The following is a 26,656-nucleotide window of genomic DNA, read 5'->3' as shown; positions in this document are numbered from 1 at the left end:
AATGCTATGAAACTAGAAGTCAACTATAAGAAAAAATCTGAGAAGACCACAAATATGTGGAGGTTAAATGACATGCTACTAAAAAAAGAGGGTCAACCAGGAAATCAAAAAAGAAATGTAAAAAATGGAGTATGCAGTTGAAAACACAGTGGTCCAAAACCTTTAGTATGCACCAAAAGTGGTCCTAAGAGGGAACTATATAACAATACAGGACTACCCCAAAAAGTAAGAAAAATCTCAAACAACCTAATCTTATACCTAAAGAAGCTAGAGAAAGAACAATAAACAAACCCTAAAGCCAACAGAAGGAAGGAAATAATAGTGATTATAACAGAAACAAATGATATAGAATCTAAAAAATCAGTAGAACAGATTAATGAAACCAGAAACTGATTCTTTGAAAAAATTATTTATATTGATAAACTTCTAGCCAGACTTATCAAAAGAAAAAGAGAAAGTTCCACATAAATAAAATCACAAACAAGAGAGGAGAAATAAACAGTAGCACAGAAATACAATCAATTATAAGAGAACATTATAAAAAACTATATACCAACAAACTAGATAAGTGGCAGAATGGATTAATTCCTATAAACATATAAACTACCAAACCTGGAACAGGAAGAAAATGAAAACTTGAACATACCAAAGACCTGCAAATAAATTGAATCAGTAATCAAAAAAAGTCCCAACAAACAAAATTCCAGGACCAAATGACTTCACAGGCAAATTCTACCAAATGTTTGTTTGTTTGTTTGTTTGTTTAAGATTTATTTCTTTCTTGACTAATAGACATGTGAAAACGTGCTCAACATCACTCGGCATTTCAGAAATACGGATCAAAACCACAGTAAGATACCATCTCATGCCAGTCAGAATGGCTAAAATTAACAAGTCAGGAAATGACAGATGTTGGTGAGGATGCAGAGAAAGGGGAACCCTCCTGCACTGTTGGTGGGAATGCAAGCTGGTGCAGCCACTCTAGAAAACAGTGTGGAGGTTCCTCAAAAAGCTGAAAATAGAGCTACCCTACAACCCAGGAATTACACTGAGACTCTTAATCTCAGGAAACACTGAGGGTTGCTGGAGTAGTAGAAGGGGGTGGAAGGAGGGGTGGCTGGGTTATGGACATTGAGGAAGGTATGTGCTATGGTGAGCGCTAGTGAATTGTGTAAGAGTTATGAACCACAGACCTGTACACCTGGAACAAATAATAAATTCTATGTTAATAAAAAATAAAAAATAAATAAAATTTAATTAAAATTTTATTTATTTTTAGGGAGAGAGAAAGAGAGCGCATGAAATGGGGTGAAGAGCAAAGGGAGAAGGAGGGAATCTCAATCTGATTCCCTTTTGAGTGTGGAATCCAACGTGGGGCTTGATCTCATGATCCTGAGATCGTGACCCAAACAGAAACCAAGAGTCAGCTGCTTAACCCTCTGAGCCAATCAGGCACCCCTCTACCAAACATTAAAAAGGAATTAATACCTATTGTTATGAAACTATTTCAAAAAATAGAAAAGGATGGAAAACTTCCACATTCAAAGAGGCCAGCCTTACCCTGATATCAAAACCAGACAAAGATACCACTTAAAAAGAGAAGTAGAGGCAAATATTCCTGATAATGCAAAAATTCTCAATAAAATACTAGCAAACTGAATCCAGCAGTACATTAAAGAAAATTGCTCATGATCAAGTGGAATTTATTCTTGGGTTGCAAGGGTGGCTCATTATTTACAAATCAAACAACTTAGTACACCATATTAATAAGAACCATATTATCATTTCAATAAATGCAGAAAAAGCATTTGACAAAGTACAACATCTATTCATGATAAAAACCCTCAACAAAGTAGGCTTAGAGGGAACATGCCTCAACATAATGAAGAGTATATATGAAGAACCCAGAGCAAATATCATCCCCAGTGGGAAAAAACTGAAAGATTTCACTCTATGGTCAGGCACAAGACAAGGATCTCTATCTAGTCTTACCACTGTTACTTAACATAGTACTGGAAGTTTTAGTCATAGAAATTAGGCAATAAAAAGAAATAAAAGGCATCCATATTAGTAAAAGAAGTAAAACATTCACTATTTGCAGGAAAACTTTCACTATTTGAAGGAAGAAGTAAAACTTTCACTATTTCTATATGTATAATAATACATATAGAAAACCCAAAAAACTCCACCAAAAACCTGCTAGAACTGATAAATAAATTCAGTAAATTCAGTTAAGTCCCAGGATGTGAAATCAATATGAAGAAATCTCTTGTATTTCTGTATATAATAGTAAAGCAGCAGAAAGAGAAATTAAGGAATCAATCAATCCCTCTTACAAGTGCACCAGAAACAATGAAATACCTAGGAATAATTCTAATCAAAGAGATAAAAGACCTGTATTCTAAAAACTATTAAACACTGATGAAAAAAAAAAAATTAAGGGTGACACAAACACATGGAATGATATTCCATGCTCATGGATTGGAATGTTGTTAAAATGTCTACACTGCCCAAAGCATTCTAGAGATTTAATGCAATTCCTATCAAAATACTGCCAGCATTTTTCACATAGCTAGAACAAATAATCCTCAAATATGTATGCAATCACAAATGACCACAAAGGGCCAAAGTGACCTTGAAAAATAAAGCAAAGCTGAAGATACCACAATTCCAGACTTCAAGTTGTATTACAAAGCTGTAGTGATCGAAAGAGGATGGTACTGGCACAAAAATAGACATATAAATCAAAGGAACAGAATAGAAAACCCAGAAATGAACCTATAACTACATGGTCAGTTAATCTCTAGCAACACAGGAAAGAATATCCAATGGGAGAAAGAATGCCTGTTCAAGAAATGATGTTGGGAAAACTGGACAGCAATATGCAAAAGAAAGAAACTAGATCACTTTCTTATACACAAAAACAAATTCAAAATGGATTAAATACCTAAATATGAGACCTGAAAGCATAAAAATCCTAGAAGACAGTATAGACAATAGCTTTTTTGACATTAGCCATAGCAAGTTCTTTCTAAATATGTCTCCTTAGGCAAGAGAAACAAAAGCAAAAATAAACTTTTGGGACTTCAAACTAAAAAGCTTTTGCACTGTGAAGGAAACAATCAACCTACAGAATGGGAGAAGGTATTTGCAAATGACATATCTGATAAAGCATTAGTATCCAAAATATATACGGAACTTATAAAATTCAACTCCCCAAAACCAATTAATCCGAATAAAAATGGGCAGAAGACATGAGTAGACATTTTTACAAAGAAGTCATCCAGATGGACGACACCCAAAAAGATGGTCAACATCAATAGTTATCAGGGAAATGCAGTTCAAACTTCTTGAGATATCACCTCACACCTGTCAGAGTGGCTAAAATCAACTACAACTACAAGAAACAGTAGATGTTGGTGAGAATGTGGACAAAGAGGAATCCCCCTAACTATTGGTGGGAACGCAAAGTGGTTCAGCCATTCTAGAAGATAGTATGGACGTTCCTCAAAATCTTAAAAATAGAACCACCCCACAGTTCCACAATTCCCCTGTTGGGTATTTATCCAAAGAATATAAAAATACTAATTCAAACATCCCTCTAATGTTTATGCCAACATTACCTACAAAAGCCAAATTATGGAAACAGCCCAAGTGTCCATTGGCTGATGAATGGATAAAGAAGATGATATGTATTTACAATGGAGTATTGCTTAATGATTAAAAAGATTGAAATCTTGCCATTTGCAGCAACATGAATTGAGCTAGAGCATATTATGCTAATTAAAATAAGTCCATCAGAGGAAAACAAATACCAAATGATATCACTCATCTATGGAATTTAAGAAACAAAAGAAATGAACAGAGGGAAAAAAGAAGAGAGTGGCAAATCAAGCAATAGACTTTTAACTATAGAGAACAAACTGACAGTTACCAGAGGGGAGGTGTGTGGAGAGATGGGTTGAATTAGGTAATAAGGATTATGAAATTCACTTATTGTGATGAGCATTGGGTGTCATGTGAAGTATTGGATCATTATATTGTATACCTGAAACTACTATTACATAGTATGTTAACTAATTGGAATTTAAATAAAAAATGAAAAAAAAGTGAAGCAATGTGGATTTGCTTGGCAGTTTCTCTCCTTCATTATGTAAAAATTTTTTTTTAAAATTTTTTATTTTTTTTATAAACATGTATTTTTATCCCCAGGGGTACAGGCCTGTGAATCGCCAGGTTTACACACTTCACAGCACTCACCAAAGCACATACCCTCCCCAATGTCCATAACCCCATCCCCCTTCTCCCAACCCCCCTCCCCCCAGCAACCCTCAGTTTGTTTTGTAAGATTAAGAGTCACTTATGGTTTGTCTCCCTCCCAATCCCATCTTGAGAAAGGTTGAAGGGAAAACTTAGTCTATGTTTACAGGTGTAAGGTTTCCAATTAGCTGAATGACTAATGGCTTGATGTTTTCTGACTAATGTAGAATTTTTCCTTCAAATACAATCTTGGGGTCTGCAGTATTCCTTTATACTTTACTTTGACACTGGACATTAAGGATATTAAAAGAAGGAGGAGGAGGGGGAAGGGAAGGGAAGAGGGAGTGGGGGAGGAGGAGGAGATGGAATGTAGTAACAGAAGTATTACCTTTGTAGAACTTAAGCCTGTTACCTCTGAGTAAGCTCATGTAAAGAAAGGAAGGAAGGAAGAGAAAAGGGAGGGAGAAATGCCTTGAAGTATTTGAATACCAGATAGAACTGTTATGTTGCTAAACCAGAAATTTTATTGGATAGAAGGTTACTTTACCTACATTATTTAGTACATTTTTTTAGGGTGAAATAAAGTAATTAAAATGTCTGGACTTAATTATGAATTTCATGAAAGACCAATCTGATGATATGAATGTGCTGGGAACTTTAGAAGAATTTTGGACATAGACATATACTTTAAATTTCAGAAAAGTAAATTCTGGTGAGGCAAAAAACATAGGTATGGTCTGATACATGGAAATGGAAGTCCATAGTAATTCTAAAATTAAATCTCTTTATTTAGAAATCTCAAATTTTGAGATCTTTGGAATTAAGATTAAAATATACTAATATAGTTATATAGGACATTTAAGAACTTAACAAAAAATGAATACATAATCTTAAATTTCTTTCATGTTTTTGACTATTGAAGGATAGGCAGGAGCAGGCAATTTTATTAAGAAAATGTGTCTTTCCATAGCATGTCTTACCACTACAAACAGACATTCCAAACTGTCTGTGATACCTAGGCTCTGAAAATGGTTCCCAATGAGCTGTATCTCTCAGTATGCCCTCTCGTAGTTCCCTTCCTCTCTGAGGTATTCTGTGATTTGCATTAGCTAGTAGTATATGGAAGTAATGATAGTCTGCCAGCTCTGGGCCATGTCTCTGAGAGGATGGGCAACATCCATTTCTTTACTTTTGGAAGACTCAGTTTCATAAACCACCATAAAAGAAGTCTCATTATACTTCTAGAGAGACAATATGTAGTAACTGCCATAGAAATGTTGGGATAAATAAGGACTGTGCCAGAGATGGTTATTTGTTTCTAACTCTGCACTGGAAAATTAGAGCAAAAGTTCAAGACTTGGAATTCTCAACTCAAGGAAGAGACCAAAAAACATTTACAACTGCTCCAAATAATGCCTCTACTTCCTGTAGTTTCATGGTCAATCTGAACACTAAACTATGACCAATAACCTAGATACTACATTGTAATATTAGGAGAAGCTCAATGTCATGCACAGTGGTCACCAAACAAGTGCTGGGTAAATAAATAAAGTCTTGGCACAAAAAGCATGGTTCAAGATAAATATGGTAAAAAGAAAAGCAATGTTTATATACGAATACACTCTGAATTCATTTTAAGGAAAATTGAGAAGGATAAAACATATGGCCCCTTTCTTATAAGACTTTAGGAATTATAATTTTGACCCTTTGATTTGAAGGAACTTATGGAAAACATATCTTTTATCTGTAATAATAGCTTTGGTGTTAACTTCTTAGTTTCTTACCTATTTTAATTAAATAATCACTTTAAATATATTTTGGGGATGTTTATTCTAAATGTGAAAGATTAGGGTTTTAAGTTCTGCCTCCAGTCATGGTAATTCATGTTTTCGAAAAAGTGGGAAAAAAACTCATTTCAGTATCCCTTTCTGATTTCTTATTTGAAAATGATTCTTCAGCTTACATTTTTTGATGATTATTTTTAAATAACAGGCAGCTGGCATTTGTGACCTGACATGAAAAGCATGACAGTTGAGCTTTAAGCCACACATACAGAAATCCAGTTCACCATAATCTTAGTGGAAGGATTAGATTTCTGTTTTTGTTTAACTTTTCCTCGGGAGACAGACACTTAGCTATTTACTTCCACTTCTACTTGGTGGGGAGGGTGTCATTGTTGTTGCTTCTGGGTGACATAAATGACCTTTTCAGCTTAAATTCACCAAACTTTCAGAATGCAGTTTAGTATCTGCTGAAGCCTTAAGGTAAACATACATGCGAGACAATATTTCATACTGGAGTATTCCCCATCCACCTATGTTATGAAGAGTGATCTTCGTAGAGGTAGTTGCACTCTATTCTCTAAATTGTTTTTAAATTTCCTTGTGGCTGACTTAAGTCAATAGAGCAGTGTAGTGCACCTTTTGAAAAATCTCCTGTCTCACTTCTCAATACTCCCCATTTTTTTTTTTTTCATTTTAAGCAAGAGAACCCACCGTCATATACTGTATAGTTATCTATGATCTATTGGTCCAACTCTGCTGGATTAATGCCAGATTTCAACACTTAGCTCCCCACTGGCAAACTACTTTCCCACCAGTGGTTAAAAAATGATCACTTTTACGCTTAAGCACACACATTGACATCTCCCGTCTTGAATTCCTCTGAAAAAGAAGAAAAATAGCTAGAGAAGTCTACCATAGCAGCCCCCTCTGGCAGGGATTCGAAAGTAAAAGAGCATTTTCAATTTCAGTCAAAACCAACTGGTTCAGAAAAGTCAGGTACTTCAAAAGTTAACACAGGGCTCCCTTTGGTCCCATCAGGATTGATATTCCTATCTGCCCAGTTTGCTTTTACTTACTTCAGCTGTTTTGTTATTACTTACAGAAAATGTTGCCTCAGCTGGAAAGCAGAATCATATCAGAAACCATTTTTAGAGGAGTTTAATGATGATATTTCAGTGGGACAAAAGGAAAAGAGTGCCCCCTCAGGATTTCTTTAAAATCCATAAAGCTAGGTTTTGAAAAGAACATGATTGGAATGCAGCAAGAAACCTATCCTTAACAATTCCTCTTCATTGAATTGCTTCCTGGTTGTTCTTTAAATGGCAACCCTTCATAGTATGGGGCTTCTTTACTTACTGGAAAAAAAATGGCAGCCTTCTCATGACACAAAACTATTAGTTTCACACAAGGAATTGAAATAATTTATTTTTTCCCTTTCCTGTTTTAGGATGAAATTTTAAGCTTTGGTCAAGAGATTTTTCATTTACTTCTCAAGGGTAAATGGGATAAGAAATCTTGAAATTGTAAAAAAAAAAAGTGCCAATTGAATTTGAAAAAGAAAAGTCAACAATTTATTTTCTTGAATTTGAAAATTTTTTGCTTTCCTTGATTTTTCAAGCAAGTAGAGTTGTTAGATTATTGGAGGTGTTTCATGAGTTGTCAACATACAACACATTAAAAAACCACAGTATTTTAATGAGGCTTTAAGAGAAAATCCAGAAGTTTTCTGAGATATTTATGAAAGAGATCCAAATAGAAAATTGGTGCTTACAAAAAAAAATCACAATAAAACCAGAAAGGATACAGCAGAACCCAAGGAGACAAGAGTAAAGGAATGCTGTTGAGTTAGGTGGTGCCTTATATGAGACTATCAATGCATAAGCATTTACAGAAGGACCCTGTGGACTTACAAAGACAGGGGTGCTTTACAAAGACAGAAATAGTCCCTGGAAGAAATAAAGAGCTAGATTTCATTTTAGAGGCCATACCTTAACTTTTTCTAACTCTTTACAATAAAAAATGGACATTTTTATAAAGGCAATGTATAAGGAAACAACCCTGAGTATCCATTTCCCAGTTAAAGCAAATGAACATATTTAATGGAAATATGGAGGGAAAAAAAGAAACTGAGTCTAGGAGGAATGAGAAAAGGAGATACACAAGAATACTGTCCTTGCAGAGAGAGGAGACAGCATCAGGAGGAGGAAGCCTTAAACAGTTAAAGCTGTAGAGTAAAGATCAAGGAGGGTTGTAACTTTTGGGTGGTCAAGAAAGATGGGGACTGAAATGCATCAGTGAACTTTGTGACAAGGAAGTTTTTGTTGATCTTACAGGAATTTCAATGGAGTGATTGCTGGAAGTTTGAAGAGAAAAAGGAAAAATCAGGAACAATAAGTAAATAATGTTATTTAAGAATTTTAATTGGGGTAGAGGGGTGATCAATAGGATATCAGAAGTAATGATAGCAGAGGATTATGTTTGTGTGTGTGTGTTTTGATATAAGATATTTTATAATATTAAAAAATACTTCTTATTTGAATTTTAAAAAGTGAGGAAGAAATAGAAGTTGGGACAATGTCACTTAACATGATAGTGAGAAAGAAAAAAGATGATAGTGAGAAGATATTTAGAAATAATATTCCTAAAAATTAATAGAATATGTAATAAAGCACTATAGTAGAGAAGTGAATTTAGAGAGAAGAAGGAGTTTGCCTTTCACTCTGAGGTCACAGGGATAGATGAAAAAAACAAGGAGAAAAATAGTGAGGATATATATGTGAACATACATGAAATTTTTTGTTGTTGTTTTTTGGCCTTTCAATGTTTTATTGGTAAAAATCAAGTGTAGAGAAAAAGTAAAAAAATTGTATAGCAAATGCTTTTATACTGACATATAGTTTCAATAGTTAACATATTTCATAAGTTGTCTCTCTCTGTGTCTCTGTCTCATTCTTTTCCCCTTTCTATAACTGAAAAATTTCAAAGTAACTTGAAGGTATAATGACATTTCATATATCCGCGTTCATCTTCTGAAGGTTTAATTAAATTAATAAATATAAGGCTATTCCCTAATATTTAAGATCCAATTTGGAATGATTTTGATCAGGTGAATAGAGATTCCAAGTGGATGTGGAGACAAGAGGTTCGAGTTTGACTAGACATCAGGAAGTTGGAACATTACTTACAGACTAAGAGCTAGAAAACATGAAGAATAATAAGCAAAGATTGGAACAAAATTGTAGTTTTACAGTCTAAACATTCAGAAAACTATCCCTGCTGTATAACTGAAGAAAATAGACAATTCTCTGTTATGTGAATTTTGAGTGCAGAAAATTCTTCATCACTTGCCCTATTCCATACTTCTAGCCCTGCAATTTTCCTTGAATTTTTCATGTTATACATTATTATAGGTTAAATGAATTGACAGTCTCTATTAAAGAGTAAAAATAGTGTATCAAATTTTCTGTATCATTAATATTGTCATTCAGTGAACAGTACTTATATTTTAGCAATGCCTACCATAAATAAATGACTCTTTAATGCTAAATCTCTAGAGCCTATGGTATTCTACTTTCAGCTAATTTTGTAAATGAGATCTCAGTAGTGTCTCTAAGACACTGTGTTTTAACTGCTTTCATTGTTTGTGTGGAGTATCGGACCTCCAATTCAATTGACTTTTCATTTATAAGTAACTAAAATGACCAATGTAATATTTTTACTAGTTTGTGCATATACATCTAGCGTATACATCTCTTTTATTTCTTTTTCTTTTAAGATTATTTATTTTTTTATTTGACAGAGATCACAAGTAGGCGGAGAGGCATGCAGAGAGAGAAAGAGGAGGAAGCAGGCTCCCTGCTGAGCAGAGAGCCTGATGTGGGGCTCGATCCCAGGACCCTGGCATCATGACCAGAGCCAAAGACAGAGGCTTTAACCCACTGAGCCACCCAGGCGCCCCATCTCTTTTATTTCTTAATAATTACTTATTATTAAGCGTTACTGCTTTTATTAAGAAGAGCACCAGTATCTATTTCTGGAGATTTCCTTGACATGAAAGGGCCTATAATCTATGGCATACTCAGGGTTTACTCATTCCTAAATGCATTGCTACTTACAACAAACACAGAAGAGAAAGTGAGAGAAACAGAGAGACAGCAAGACAATCAAAGAACTCCACTGCCTGGTTATTCCATTTTTATACTTCATGTGCAAAAACCAAGGTCATTGGGAGAAAGTCTTAGAATAAATAGAATAAAATTGCTTTTATAGCACAAAAGAGAAGTGTATAGATATAAAAAGGAAAAAAAATAGTATTTCAGTAATATTTCCCTCATATTGTCATTGTGAAGTTGAAATGAGTTGATACATTAAACCATTTATAATAATACAGGTAGGGGAAAAGAATGCGATATGAATGTTATGTGATACAGTTGTTTTCACTACTTTATGTGCTTGGACATCCAATTGAAATAGAAAATATTTCCCTTTTCTCTTTTATTTTTATTTATTTATTTTTTAATTTGGCAAAAAGTGAAGTCACACTTATGTATACACAGCAAAAATAACTTAAAAATATTTCTCCAGATTATTTGGTTCTCTTAGATTTTTCTCCTGTCCATCATGAGGACAGGAAGGAGCAGAGTGGAGACACAAAACGGCCTCAAAAAGCACAAGTCCAGATGTGAGCATTTTTTTTTTCCTCTAATGGGCACTAAATGGAAAGAAAATTCAAAATACTTTATATTGCCTTTTAAAAAGTAAATTTACCATTTTTATAAGAAAATGCAATAGTTCTGTAGCAGTTAAGCATTATTTATTATTTTCCTGTCTTTGAAGCCTTAAGAGGAGTCAAATCTCAGGCCACATCCTCTATAGAATCTGATTATAGTGCTACATCTTGGGTGAATTTTATGGTTGTTTAAGACATGTTTGAAGAAGGGCACCTGGGTGGCTCAATCTTTAAGCAACTTCCTTTAGCTTAGGTCATGATCCTAGGGTCCAGGTATCGAGCCCCAGGTTGGGCTCCCTGCTCTGCGGGAGGCCTGCTTCTCCCTCTCCCACTCCCCCTGCTTGTGTTCCCTCTCTCACTCTCTCTCTTTCTGTCAAATAAAGAAGTAAAATCTTAAAAAAAAAAGTTTGAAGAAAATAAACTAAATATACTTTTACAGTGACTGTTGAATATTTCAGAATATGTATATATGTCCATACTGACTCATCAGAAAAATAAAAATTGCATCATACCAAATTTATTTTATTCTGCATTCTTAAATGTTGGTAATTCATATTTCTTTATGTCAAATAACAAGCATATTTAATTAACCAACATTAATAGGCTTCTGCTATTTAAATTCTAAATATAAATTTATTTTATATCAAAGAAGTCAGAAGCATGGGGGCTTCCAAAAATTTGATGTGGTGCATGATTTTTCCCCTATTATTTTGAAACTGAAACACAAATTTCATATATTAGACTATAAAAATGAAAAATAATACTAGGTGGTGAAGACTGAATTTGGAAGAACTGCCTTTTCTGTGGAAGTTACAAATTTGCCTCCGAAATGAGAAAAGTGATTGTTAAAACAAAATACGTCGCTTGCTTTCTAAAATACATCAGTTCTATTAGAAGTCTCTTATATAATATCTTACATGGTAATCAGTTTATTGGGCTTTCAGAGTTGAAACGTGAAATTCAACCTTGTGTGATTAGGAATTTCTGGACGCAGCCTTTCCCTGAGCAAAAACCCTTAAGCCTGTGATGTAACTTGGCTTCTGGTAACAATGGACAGATTTTTAGTATCAGATATCTTAGTATTTTTTGAGTTTAGTTAAACATGGAAATGTCCCTTCTGTCATTTTCTAAATTTTGTTCTTGTTTTACTGATTTTTTTTTAACAAAACATATGCATGCTCCAATAAAACAAAATCTGATTATTATTCATTAAATACCTGCAATCTGTCACAATCTTAAGGATGTTGTATTTCATTTCCGAGTCTATTACGATACAATGAATCTGATTATCTGTGTGAATCAAATTATCACCCAGAAAGTAAAGGTAAACAAAAACACTAGTTGTCTCACATTTGAAGTTTATGTGAAGTTTGTCAACTGACTGATTGATTTACAATATTTTAAATATCATTAAAAATATGTGGGGCACCTTGGTGGCTCAGTGGGTTAAGCCTCTGCCTTCAACTCAGGTCATGATCTCAGGGTCCTGGGATCGAGCCCCACATCCGGGCCCTCTGCTACTTCCCCCTCTATCTGGGCCTGCTGCTCTGTCTGCTTGTGATATCTGTCTGTCAAATAAATAAATAAATAAATAAAATCTAATATATATATATATATATATATGTAAGTGTTGAAGGTAAATTTTTTTTTTTTAAGATTTTATTTAATTGAGAGAGAGAGCTTGCGTTGAGAGGAGCAGAGAGGAAGGGAGAGAGAAAGGGAGAGATTCTCAAGCGGATTTCAGGTTGAGCACCAAGCTTAACACAGGGCCCTCTCCCAAGACCCAGGGATTATGACCTAAACTGAAACCAAGAATCTGGTGCTTAACTGACTGAGCCATCCAGGCACCCCACTGAGAGTATACTTTTATACTAATTCAAAGTTAGAATTACGAAGTATTCCTTAAATGCTATCATTCTGTGATTCATAAATATTTTTGTCTTATTATTCAACCAGTCTTCCTTACTCTTATTTTATTTATAAGGCAATAACAGTACAGTTAAGGACACAAAACTATGCAGTGTAGACCAATCCTAGCCACTCAAGAGATGAGAAAAATAAGATTTACACAAATGGGGAGATCTTACATTTCTACAGGGCTGGGACTTGAGCTCTTTCTCTATTTCTATAGAGGGGAGTGCTACAGCTGTGCCTCATATTTGCTTTCCAAAATTTTTTCATGCCTAAACCAGTGCTGAGACATATCTTGATGAAAGCTATTTCATTTTGTAAATGCTGGAGAACGAGTAAAGGAACAATTATTCTGGTTATCAAATGAGTTTGTTAGAGGCCAAAAGAGTCTTTAGCTCAAAATCTAACAAAGAAAAATGACTGTATTGGCTCTGGTAGTTTGATTTTAATGTATGCAGATTTTCACCTAGTAACTTTATATTTTAGTAGCTTTTAGAATAGGACTTGGCATTTGTGTTTTACTTTTTAATTTCTTTGGAATGTATTTAATTCCAAAATCTAATAAATAGCTATCTATGCACACATTTAATCAGTGTGTAAAATATTTAATATATATGCATTGCACTTAACAGATGCTATACAGAGTCTGCTTGCATCATTAGCTTCTGAATCAATGTCTTGTTTAAGTGGGTCCAATTTGTAGTGTTAGGCTCCTTTCTTGAACTTCAGCCTTAAGGGAGCCCCAGAAATTTGGTCTATTTTGGAAATTTATTATTTATTGTAAGGGCTAAGTTGCTATAGTGAAGATAGCCCAAAGTATAGCTGCTTACAGAAAAGATGAGTGCATTAATTTTCATATGGCAGTCCCAAGATGAGTGTCTGGATTGCAGGGTGGCTGTGCTCTGCATTCTCATTCTGGGCCTGGACCTTTCTATTTGCTTGCTCAACAGTCTACAAGGTTGCTATCCTCCTCTGTATAATCAGAGCTTAATTGCAAACACATCATTATTTTATTTTTAAAATATTTTATTATTTATTTGACAGAGAGAGATCACAAGTAGGCAGAGAGGCAAGCAGAGAGAGAGGGAGAAGCAGGCTCCCTTGCTGAGCAGGATGTGGGGCTCAATCTCAGGACCCTGAGATCATGACCTGGGCTGAAGGCAGAGGCTTAACCCACTGAGCCACCCAGGCGCCCCCTGAACATTATTTTAATGTGCAGAAAGAGGAAAGGAGAGCACTAGTAAAGAAGGGGGCTTTTACGTTGGCGATGGCCAAAAGCTAGCAGTCAGTCTCCTTAGAATCTTTTTTCAAAAGAGGCTTTTTAGACTGTTTCAGAGGAGGCTGGGAAATATCTCTTGCTGGGCAGCAAAGTACTCCATTACAGCTCTGTTACTGTGGAAGAAGTGGAGAAGACCTGCCTGACCCTGACATGGGAATGCCTGCCTCCAGGAATTCCCTGGAGGTGGGCTGCTATATAGCTGTATGTACTTTTGAACAGTATTTTAAATTCTTCAAGTAATCTGTGTAAATTCAAATTCTATAGTGGAAATGACTTATCTGTAAAACTTAAAAAATGTATATTTTATAAAACATTCTAACATTTTTACAGAATAGCTAATTTATAGCTATCATTAAGTTCTGCATGACAGACTTGAAAAATATGACTACAAATGTATTAATAAAAATATGGGGCCTTTATTGGATCCTCGAGATCTTAGTTTATATTTTGATATGATTAATGAATGTACTCCGATTTACTCATTTGTCCTAACAAATAGTTATTGAATGCCCATGTTCATGTATGTGCACATGGAGAATTAATAATACCATGTTATCTACTGTCAAGGAAATTAAAATTTAATAAGAAATATGATACATGCATAGAGATCTTATGCAAAAGACAAAATAAAATGAACATGCCTTTTTTGTTTGCTTTGTGAGAATTTGATTTCCAGAGGTACATAGAAAATTTAAGTTCAAGAAAACAGAAATGCATTCTGGTTGGGTTCCAACTACAGAAACATCCAAGAATTATTTGTTACATTTTGTAGAATCATGTTTCTACAAGAGCTAATTGATCAGAGAATGTTATTTCTGTATTGTTCACAATTACTTGAAATTTTCAAAAACTGTTTCTCAGCAATTTTGCAGCCTCAATGACATATAAGTTCAGAAAACCCCAGACAGTTGTATCTTCTCAAATAGAGATAAGGAGACTGTCAGAATGTCCATCTTCTCTTCCAAACTGCTTTAACAATGACAGGCCACAAATCACTCTGGGCAGAAAGAAATGATAGTCTGTGTCAACTATGTTCTTTCCCCTTTAGGTTTGAAGATGAAGAAATCCTCTTAAACTATACACTAATGCGTAGTAATTGATATCTCTAGATCGGCTTTGATGCTGTCATTCTTATTGTGCATCTAAAGTTAGCACCTTACAAATAGCAATTTGCCTCCTGTTCAGGGAGCAGAAAAATAAATTTGCATGAATTCCTACCAGTATGTAAATATGGGTAAAGACCACTGGTAAATCATTTCTAAGGGCTGCTTCATTTATACTTAGTAGACATATTATGTCCCTCTGATACTTAATAGTAATTATCTTTACTTAAGTCAGAGTTTCTCAGGAACTGTTTTGGTAATGTATATAGGAAAAGCTTGTGAGACACTGAGGCCTACTACATTGATTAAAAACAATATGCTCATGGTATTCCTTCATATTAAAATTCATAGATATTTCAAGGATCTTCTTGAATCGGTTGGAGCCAAGTCCCTTATGATGTTTACTATAAATACAGCAAATGATCTCTCTTTCTCTCTATATATATTATATATATCTCTCTATATATGTATAATCTATATATGCTATATAGATTATACATGTATAATCTATATATGTTATACAGATTATACATTATATGGTGTTTACCTTTCTTTGACTTACTTCACTAAGCATAATGCCCTATAGGTCCATCCATGTTGTTTCAAATGGCAAGGTTTCATTCTTTTTTTATGGCTGAGTAATATGCCTCTGTGTTTGTGTGTGTGTGTGTGTAAATACCACATCTTTAACTGTTCACCTGTTAATGAATACTTGGGTTGCTTCCATATCTTAGCTATTGTAAATAATGCTGCAGTAAACACAGGGGTACATCTATATGTTTGAAATAATGTTTTCATTTTTTGGGTAAAAACCCAATAATGAAATTAATACATCATAAAGTATTTCTATTTTTAATTTTTTGAATAGCCTTCATACTGTTTTCCATAGTGGCTATCTACTTTATATTACCCTGTATTCAGGTTTCCTTTCCTTTACATTTGTTCTTTCTTGTCTTTTTTGTACTAGCCTTTCTGATTGGTATGATGTGATATCCTCTTGTGGTTTTGATTTGCATTTTCTTGATGATTAGTGACATCAAGCATCTTTTCATGTCTCTATTGGCCACATGTATGTCTTATTTGGAAAAAATATCTGTTCAGTTATTCTGCCCATTTTTAATTATTTTATTTTATTTTTTTAAAAGATTATTTAATTATTTGACAGAGAGAAAGAGCACACAAATGGGGGAGTTTCAGGGAGAGGGAGAATCAGGTTCCCCCCTGAGCAGGGAGCCTGATGCGGGGCTTAATCTGAGAATCCTGAGATCATGACCTGAGGTGAAGGCAGACTCTTAAGTGACTGAGCCACCCAGGTGGCCCTTCTGCCTGTTTTTTAATTACTTTTTTTTGCTGTTGAGTTTTAAAATTTCTTTGTGTATTTTGGCTATTAACCCCTCATTAGATATATCATTTGCAAATATTGCAAATATCTTCTTCCATTCACTAAGCTACCCCGTACCCACACCCACCTATTCTCCAGCAACCCTCAGTTTGTTTTTTATAGTTAAGAGTCTTATGGTTTGTCTTCCTCCCTGATTTCATCTTTCTTTATTTTTCCCTCTCCTCTCCTATGCTCCTCTGTTTTGTTTCTTCAATTTCATGTGGGTTAAATAATATATTTTTCTTTCTCTGACTTTCTTATTTCAATTAGCATAATACCGTCTAGTTCCATCCATGTCCTTGGAGATGGCAATTCCATTCTTTTTTATGACTAATATGCTTGTGTGTGTGTGTGTGTGTGTGTATCACATTTTTTTTTTTTGGTATCACATTTTCTATATCCACTGATCAGTTGATGGACACTTGTGCTGTTTTCATAGTTTGGCTATTGTAGATAATGCTGCTGTAAATAGTGCATATATCCCTTTGAGTTAGTATTTTGTATTCTTTGGGTAAATACCTACTAATGCAATTGCTGGATTGTATGGAAGTCCTATTTTTAACTTTATTTTTTAACACTATAGCTGTTCTTTAGTGACTCCCCATTTCTAATTACTGCTAACTCTGGAAACCAGGGGTTTTTTTGTTTCTTTGTTTTTTTTTTTTTTGTTGTTGTTTTTTGTCTGAATTTTTCCATTCTGGACATTTCATTAATTCATTCATATGGACTTTGAATCACATTTAATCGTACTGAAAATGTGGTCTTTTGTATCTAATTTCTTTTATTGTGTTTTCAAGGTATTACTCATGTTAGAGCATGTATCAATACTTTATTCCTTTTGGGTCAATAAATATTCTGTTTTATGGATTTACCACATTATATTAGTCAGGATTCTCTGGAGAACCAGAGCAACAGAACCAATAGGTATTCTTTATAGGGCAGTTGTATGCATATATATGATTTATTATATGGTATTTCATGTGATCATGGAGTCTGAAAAGTCCTACAGTTGGCCACCTACAAGCTAGAGACCTAGGAAATCAGTGGTTTAGTTTGTAGGCTTGAGTACTGGAAAGCTGATGGTACATATGCCAGTCCCAGTCTTAAGGCCTGGGAATCAGAAGTGCTGAGAGAAGATTGTTGTACCAGTTCCATCAATAGTTAGAGCATCAACTCGTCAGGCAGAGTGAGAATTCAACCTTCCTTTTTTTTTTTTTTTTAAGAATTTATTTATTTATTTGACAGAGAGAGAGATCACAAGCAGGCGGAGAGGCAGGTAGAGAGAGAGGGGGAAGCAACTCCCCGCTGAGCAGAGAGCCCGTTGTGGGGCTCGATCCCAGGACACTGAGCTCATGACCTGAGCTGAAGGCAGCGGCTTAACCCACTGGGCCACCCAGGAGCCCCATAACCTTCCTTTTTTTTTTTTTTTTCTATTTCTCAATGGATTGGGCAATGCTCACCCACACTGAAAGAGGGCTATCTTCTGTATTCATCGCACCAATCAAAATAGTAATATCTTAGCACAACAGAAATATTGTTTAACCAGTTATTTGAGTTTCCCCTAGTCAAGTTGACATGTAAAATTAATCATCATACACATTTTGTTTTATTCATTCATTATTTGATGGGCATTTGGGGTTACTTGGGGTATTTGGTTTTCACTTGGGCCTCCTGTGAATAATACTGCTCTTACATTTGTGTACACACTTTTGTGTGCACATATGTTTTCAATTCTATTATGTATATACATAGGAGTGGCATTGTGGGGTCATGTGGTAACTCTATGTTTAACTTTTTGAGGAACTAACAAACTATTTTCCAAAACAGCTCTACCATTTTGCATTCCTACCAACAATATATCAAAGTTTCATTTTCTCCACAACACCGGTACTTGATACTCTCTTTTTGAGTATAGCCATCCTAGTCGTTTTTTTGTTTTGCTTTGTATTCATTTGTTTCTTTGTTTTTTTTTTTTTTGTTGTTGTTGTTGTTGTCGTTGTTTTTTGTCTGAATTTTTCCATTCTGGACATTTCATTAATTCATTCATTTAATGTCCGGTGGTGTTAAGTATCTTTGTATCTTTTTAGGTGCATTTAGGGCATTTATATATCTTCTTTGAAGAAATGTCTATTCTGACCATTTGCCATATTTAGGTTGGGTTATTGTCTTTTTATTACTGATTTATAAGTGATCTTCAAATATTCTGGATATTAGATATATGATAGGTAATCACGTATAATACTGAGATATATCCTGTCTAGATATATCTACTGAGATACATGATTTGTTAATGCTTCCTCCTTTTCTGTGAGTATCCTTTTGAAACCCACATGTTTTACATTTTTTTTTTTTTTAATAACTTTTTATTTTTTATAAACATATATTTTTATCCCCAGGGGTACAGGTCTGTGAATCACCAGGTTTACACACTTCACAGCACTCACCAAAGCACATACCCTCCCCAATGTCCATAATCCCACCCCCTTCTCCCAAACCCCCTCCCCCCAGCAACCCTCAGTTTGTTTTGTGAGATTAAGAGTCACTTATGGTTTGTCTCCCTCCCAATCCCCTCTTGTTTCATTTATTCTTCTCCTACCCACTTAAGCCTCCATGTTGCATCACCACTTCCTCATATCAGGGAGATCATATGATAGTTGTCTTTCTCTGCTTGACTTATTTCGCTAAGCATGATACGCTCTAGTTCCATCCATGTTGTCTTGATAAGGTTCAATTTATCTACTTTTTTTGGTTGCTTATACTTTAGATCTAAGACTCCAAGGTCATGAAGATGTGTACCTATTTTAAGAGTGATAGTTTTAGATATTACATTTAGGTATTTGACCCATTTTGAATAATTTTTCTTTATCGTGAGAGGAAGAGATCCAATTTCACCCAGTTATTCTGTAGTGTTCTTTCATTTCAGTCTGAAGAACTTTTTTTAGTATTTCACATGTGAAATCCTGATAGTGAAAAATGTTCTCACTTTTTATATCAATTTTAATTTTTAATTTTTTTCTTCAGTTTTAATGAATCACTTTGCTGAATACAAGATTTTTGTTTGATATTTTTTTGGTTTATTGGTTTTTCTTTTAGCACCTTAAGTATATGTTCTCCCCACCTTCTGGCCTCCCTGGTTTCTAATGAAAAATCAACTGTTAATCTTATTGAGAATCCAACATACATGGTAAGTTTTAGTTCTTTCATGATTTCCTCTTTGCCTTTGACTTTGACAGTTTGTCTAGTTGTAGGTCTCTGATATTTTATTTTGTTTTTTTTTGTGTGTGTTTTTTTGTTTTGTTTTGTTTTGTTTTTCCTATCTGTAAATGGGATTGTTGGATTTTTTGGATATGCAGTATAGGTTCATATTTTTCATTAAATTTTGGAAATTTGGGGGAAATTATTTCTTTCAAGTATTTTTTCTTCTTTTTGTCTCTCCTTTCCTCTAACACTCCCATTTTGTATATATTAGCCTGCTTAATGGGTCATAGGTCTTTGAGAGTCAGTTCGTTTTTCTTCATTCTTTTCTTTTTCTTTTTCCTTCTCAGTCTATGTAATCTAAATTGATCTATCTTCAAGTTTGTTAGTTCTTCTGTCTCAAGTTTTCTTTTTAGTCCCACACTCCTCCAGTATAGACTTCACTTTAGTTTTTTACTTTTAAGCCCCAGAATTTTTATTTGATTCTTTTTTATAATTTCTGTCTCTTTACTGATATTCTCTATTTGGTGAAACAGTATTGTTATACTTTCTTTTATTTCTTTAGACATGGCTTCCTTTACTTTTCAAACATATATAAAATAGCCTGTTTGAATTCTTTGCCTAATAAGTACAATGTCTAGGCTTTTCAGGGACAACTTTTATTAATTGCTTTTTTCTTCCTGAATAATGGCTGTGCCACTTTGTTTCTTCTTGACTCATTTTTTTTTTGTTTTGTTTTGTTTTTTGTTTTTTTTTTGTGTGTGTGTTCTTTTTTTTTTTTTTTTTTTAATTTTTTATTTTTTATAAACATATATTTTTATCCCCAGGGGTACAGGTCTGTGAATCACCAGGTTTACACACTTCACAGCACTCACCAAAGCACATACCCTCCCCAATGTCCATAATCCCACCCCCTTCTCCCAAACCCCCTCCCCCCAGCAACCCTCAGTTTGTTTTGTGAGATTAAGAGTCACTTATGGTTTGGATTGGGAGGGAGACAAACCATAAGTGATTCTTGACTCATTTTTTATTGCTGTTTTTGAAAACTGGAACTTTTGAGTAATTTAATGTGACACCTTTGGAATCATAATACCTTATCCCCCTGTCTTTGGCAGAGTTCATTGTTGCTGGTTTTTTAGTGAGGTTTTTTTTTTTTTTTTTTTTTTAAGATTTTATTTATTTATTTGACAGGAATCACAAGCAAGCAGAGAGGCAGGCAGAGAGAGGGAGAAGTAGGCTCCCTGCTGAGCAGAGAGCCCAGTGCAGGCCTCCATCCCAGGACCCTGAGATCATGACCTGAGCTGAAGGCGGAGGCTTCATCCAGGTGCCCTTTTTTAGTGACTTTTCTGAGCTAATTCTGCAAAGTCTACATCCTTCATCCTCTATGACCACTGGAATTTTTGCTCAATTAGCTTAATTGTCAGCTAACATTTGGGTAGAGATTTTTCTTTCTTTTCTGAGCATGATTCTGTATCGTGAGGTATATCTTCAGTAACCATTTAGCCAGTTGAAATATTCCCCCTTATTTTCACTTACTGCCTGAACAAAGCCTCAAGTCAACTAGAGGTGAGATCTTAGGGCCTTCTCAGATCTTTCCTGGGTATGTGCAGAGTCCTTGGCAAGTACATAACCCAGTGAATGCACATAGCCTTCTAGAGTCCCAGCAATATGTTAGAACTTTTCAAAGACTTTGGGGGCATCTCATTCTGTAGGTTTTATCTATAAAGGTCTTGGCTAATCTTTGGCTTGCTCCAGTTCTTGTCCATTACTCCAGGGAGTTGCAAATTTAAATAATTACCTGTAACTTTTTCAGTACATACTCCAGGGAAAGGGTTTTCACATTGGGTTAGTTCAGAGTGAGGTCAAATAAAGCAGGTTTGTAAGTGAGGTCTTCTAAGAATTACCACACAAGTCAAATACTTAACATTTGTCTGGAAATGAAGATTTTGAAGTGCTCTAACACTGTTCTGCCCCCTCTGGTGGCTGCCATACTGCTAGATTTCACTGTGATTACAGCTTGGTAGTTTGCAAGGCTACCAACAAGATGGGGAGTTGGGACTATGATCATGACAAGTTAAAAATGCCACAAAGCTCACTGGTTTTACAGAGATTCAGGTGTTTTTCTTGAATAAGCACTCCCAAGAATTGCTGCAAGTCTTTGTCTCATTTCCAGAATCCTGAAGACATTGATTCTGACAATATTTTATAGATTTCTAATTGTGTATATATAGAAGAGAATTTTTGGAGGTTCTTACTCTGCCATTTTTGCTAATGTCTTCTGGTTCTCTTGAGAATGTATTTACATGGAAAGTGACTTTATCTCTCCCTTTATGGATGCAGTAACAGATATTCATTATGTTTTCAGTCTGACTATCTTTTCCACAGGAGGGGCCATGGACAAATAGGACCCAGATCACTGTTCACTGTCATTATTCCTGGCAATGTAACTGGCTTACCAGTTTTTACAACAGGACTCCATCAGCATTATGAGATAAAAAGAATCAAAGTAAATGTTTTGAAAGATGAAAGTAATCTCACAATAACCTCTGATTGGATATCACACACACAAATAATCTAGAAGATCAATATTAACGAGGAAAGCAAGGGCCCTAAGACATTGTTAGAAACCAGATTATACACTGCTGTACATATGATAGGAACATACTAATATGAAAGGAACATACTAATCATGTTCTTTTAAAGTGTGGCAGACAACTTTGTTGCCTTTGTCATCTTGGATTTGCTCAAATATAAAAGTGTCCTTTTGAAGACATGGGTTGAATTTTAAAAGATAATGATTGTTTTATTTTTTATCAATTAAAGCTTCTCACTTAAAAAACAAAAGATTGCTGTCTTATGTAGTTACTTGCAAGAAAATCATAATCATTGGTCTAGGAAAATTATTTAAAGAAAACTTAAGAGTACCTGACTAGAAAATTTAGAGGTAGAACTAGTGCAATTTAAAAGGGAGAGTGGATTTTATTAAGTGTTTATTGTAGCAAATCTGGTAAATATGTTTGTTGTTCCACAGAAAAATCTTCAGTTTAAACAGTTCATTTAAAAATTTCTGTCAGGTGATTCATCATGAAATGTCTAGAAAGGAGTTCTGTTTTAATAGTTGTGTATTCAAAATGGTATGCTAAATTTTGAGAATGAAGGTAGGAAAAAAGTGATCTAAAATTAAAAAAAAAAAGTATTTTCTATTTTCTTTTGATGAGAAAGAGTTTTAGTCTTTTGGCAACTTTCACATATGAACTATAATATTGATTGTAGTCATCATGCTATGCATTACATCCCTGTGACTTATTTATTTTGTACTTTTGACCCCCATCATGCATTTAACTCCCTAACCCATTTTCCCTCTGGCAACCGCCATTCTGTTTTGTGTATCTATGAGTTTTGTTTTGTTTTATTCATTATTTCATTTTGTTTAGTTTCACTTTAAATTGTACATATAAGATAGAGTATATGATACAGTATTTTTCTGATTTATTTCATTTAGCATAATACCCTCAAGTCTGTCCATGTTGCACATGACAAGATTTTATTCTCTTTTAGGGCTCAGAAGTATTTCAGTGTGTGTGTGTGTGTGTGTGTGTGTGTGTGTGTGACATCTTTATCCATTTATCATTTGATGGACATTTACATTGTTTCCATATATTGGTTATTGTAAATATTTCTGCAGTTAACATAAGGGGTGCATATATCTTTTCAAATTTGTGTTTCCATTTTCTTCTGATATATACCCAGAAGTACAATTGTTGGATCATATGATAGTTCTATTTTTAATTTTCTGAGAAATCTCCACACAGTTTTCCATAGTGGTTGAACCAGTTTATATTCCCATTTAATAACACATTAAAGTTCCTTTTCCTAATAGCCTTGCCAGCACTTTTTTTTTTCTTATCTTTTTGATACTCACTATACAGCATGTGTGAAGTAATACCTCATTGTAGTTTTGATTTGCATTTCTCTGATGATAAGTGATTTGAACATCTTTTTATGTACTTATTAGGCATCTGTATGTCTTCTTTGGAAAAAATGTCTATTCAGATTCTCTACCCACTTTTAAATCAGATTGTTTGCTTTTTTTGGTATAGAGTTGTGTGAGTTCTTTATATATTTGGGATATTTGCTCCTTATCAGATATATGATTTGCGTGTATTTTCTCCTGTTCATTAGGTTGTCTTTTCATTTTGTTGATGGCTTTCTTTCAGCGTAGAACCTTTTTAGTTTGATAGTTTCACTTGTTTATTTTTGCTTTTGTTGCCTTTACTTTTTGGACATTTTAATCATAATGTGGCTTGGCGTGGATCTTTTAGGGTTGATCTTTTTTGGAACTTTCTGTGCTTTTTGAAACTGGGTATCTGTTTTCTTTCCCAGGTTAGTCAAGTTTTCAGCTGCTATTTTTTCAAATAATTTTTCTACCCCTTACTCCCTTCTCCTTCTGGGACTCCTATAAATGCAAATATCATTTTGCTTGATGCCATCCATTGGTGCCTTATACTCTCTTAACTTTTAAAAATTCTTTTTTTTTTTTCTGCTCTTTTTGAGTAAACCTTACTGCTCTGTTTTCTAGATTACTGATTCTTTCTTCTGCTTTGTTTAGTTTGCTATTGAATGCATTAAGTCTGTTTTTCAGTTCAGTTATTTTATTTTTTAGATCTGTGACTTCTGCTTGGTACTTTCTTGTCTTTTCTGTCTCTTTGTTTAAGTTCTTACTGTATTAATCAGTTCTTCTCCCAAGTTTGGTGAGCATTACTTTGAACTCTTTATCAGTTGAATTTCTTATCTCCATTTCATTAAACACCCCCCCCCCCAAGTTCTTGTTCTTTCATTTGGAAAAAATTCCTCTTTATTTCCTCATTTTACGTAAGTCTCTGGGTTTGTTTCTATGCATTAGGTGAAACAGCTATCTCTCCCCATCTTGAAGGAGTGGCCCTGCTTAGAAGATGAATCTTACCTTTTAACCTTGCCCTAGCTCTTTCTTGTCTCTTGAACCTTTGTGGTGTATAAGTAGCCTGATGATTTATCTTTGATAGGTCTCAGTTGTTAAAGGTGTGTGAAGACTTGTCAGTGTTCCAAAGGGAGGAATCTCATTCAGTACCTAATTTCAGGCTAATTGGAAGCCAGATCATTATGCGGTAGCTTTTAAAGTATACAAATATGTATGGTTCTGTTAGACCATGGTTGTAAACCCTGCTGGCCTCTGAACTATGCGATCTGGGATGACTCAGGTGATAGTTGCAAAATTATGGCTCCAGATGAATGTATAAGGTCCTTTTTAGTAGTACTTGTGAACTGTCATGGGCCTGGAGGAGAGTGCAAAGATCTGGTCCCTCAGCCTATGTTACCTGCGAACACGTCTGTAGCCTCTAGATGTATGGCAAATCTGAAGTCTCCCCCTCAGATTGAAGCTCCAAGACAAGTCAATAGGCCTTTATCACAGAAAGACTTGATGTGTCAACCTGCTATGTATTGCCCTGGGAATGGTTGCCTGCCATGAACTGTTTTCTCTGATAGTTTAAGTCCCAGGGGAGCCAGGAACACAAGTCTCCCTGACCCCCAGAGCCATGCCATCAAGGAGCATCCCCTGTATGGACTGCATATTTCCATCAGCTTTCCCAGAGCTGTGGGAAAGCACAGGGCCAGGGTGTGCTTGATGTGTTTAATGAGGCAGTGGAAGAGCACTTGGCTGGGGCATACTCAGTAGTGCTGTCAAGATAGGGGAACACAAATACAGTGCCTTTCAGCACATTCATCCCCAGAGAGTGTCCTAACAAACCCCTGCCCCTCTAGCAGATGCTTTAATATTAGCAAATTAATGGGGCACCTGGGTGGCTCAGTGGGTTAAGCCTCTGCCTTCTGCTCAGGTCATGATCCCAGGGTCCTGGGATCGAGCCCCACATCGGGCTTTCTGCTCTGCAGGGAGCCTGCTTCCTCCTCTCTCTCTGCCTGCCTCTCTGCCTACTTGTGATCTCTGTCAGATAAATAAAGAAAAAATCTTAAAAAAAATATTAGCAAATTAATCTCTTTTTCATACAGTCTTTAAAGAATCATATGAAAATAAAAACAGCATGTTTTAGTGAGGATGAACGTATGTGAAAAGAAATAGGAAGTGGAAAAGATGTGAATGAAAACGGAAGAGAATTCCCAATTCCTTTCTAATATACTGTAATGTTGATAAAAGTAATCAGGAACTGATAGGGGAGTTAAAATAGAGACTAGAACCTGGGTAATATTTGGGAGATGGGGAAAAAGACTCAGAAATGTAGTTGAATGAATAAAGAAGAAACGGGGTGTTTGTGTGTGTGTGTGTGTGTGTGTGTGTGTGTGTGTGTCTGTATTATATATTCCACTGTGTGTGTAAATATTCCATGGTGGAATATTACTCAACCACAAAAAGCATGAGATCTTGCCATTTGCTACAACATGGTTGGACTTACAAGGTATATGCTAAGTGAAGTAAGTCAGTTAGAGAAGGACAAATACCATATTATTTCACTCATATGTGGAATTTAAGAAACAAAACTACTGAACAAATAGAGGAAAAAAGAGACAAACTCTTAAATACAGAGAACAAACATGATTGACATGGAGGAGATCTAAAGGAGATTAAAAGTATACTTACAGTAGTGAGCACTGAGTATTGTATCCAATGTTGTATAATTTTGTACACCTGAAACTAATATAACACTGTATGTTAATTATATTTCAGTTAAAAAAAAAAACAGTGATCAGGAACAGCTAGGGAGGTTATAATAAGGAGAGCTTGGGTAATTTTTGGGAGATGGGGGAAAAGATGTAGAAATAAAGTTTGAATTTTACCTCAAATCTGTTCTAATGATAGATTTTCTAAGGAGACAGGTACTTTGTGTTTTGAAAAATGAATTTCACATTTATACCATTTTTGGAGTAGTCATAGTAAAATTTTCATTAAAAAGTTATGTGTTACTGAATCACATTAACTACATATTATTCATACATGAGAACATGTTCTACTTCAGGTCAACT

General features: G+C 34.9%; 1 protein-coding gene across 1 annotated transcript in view; it reads left to right on the top strand.

Annotated features, from left to right (window-relative positions):
- LOC309861173 (uncharacterized protein) overlaps window positions 1-26,656 on the top strand; it is a 734,084-nt gene that overhangs the window by 682,108 nt on the left and 25,320 nt on the right. The window contains exon 6 of the mRNA XM_082723834.1: window positions 19,541-19,631. Coding sequence (XP_082579960.1) covers window positions 19,541-19,631 — 91 coding nt within the window. The remainder of the gene's footprint in view (window positions 1-19,540; window positions 19,632-26,656) is intronic.

This window comes from Mustela nivalis (genome assembly GCF_964662115.1).
Source record: "Mustela nivalis genome assembly, chromosome: 3".
NCBI lineage: Eukaryota > Metazoa > Chordata > Mammalia > Carnivora > Mustelidae > Mustela > Mustela nivalis.
Note: the sequence above shows the minus strand (reverse complement) of the source record. Positions and strands in the feature narration are given on the sequence as shown.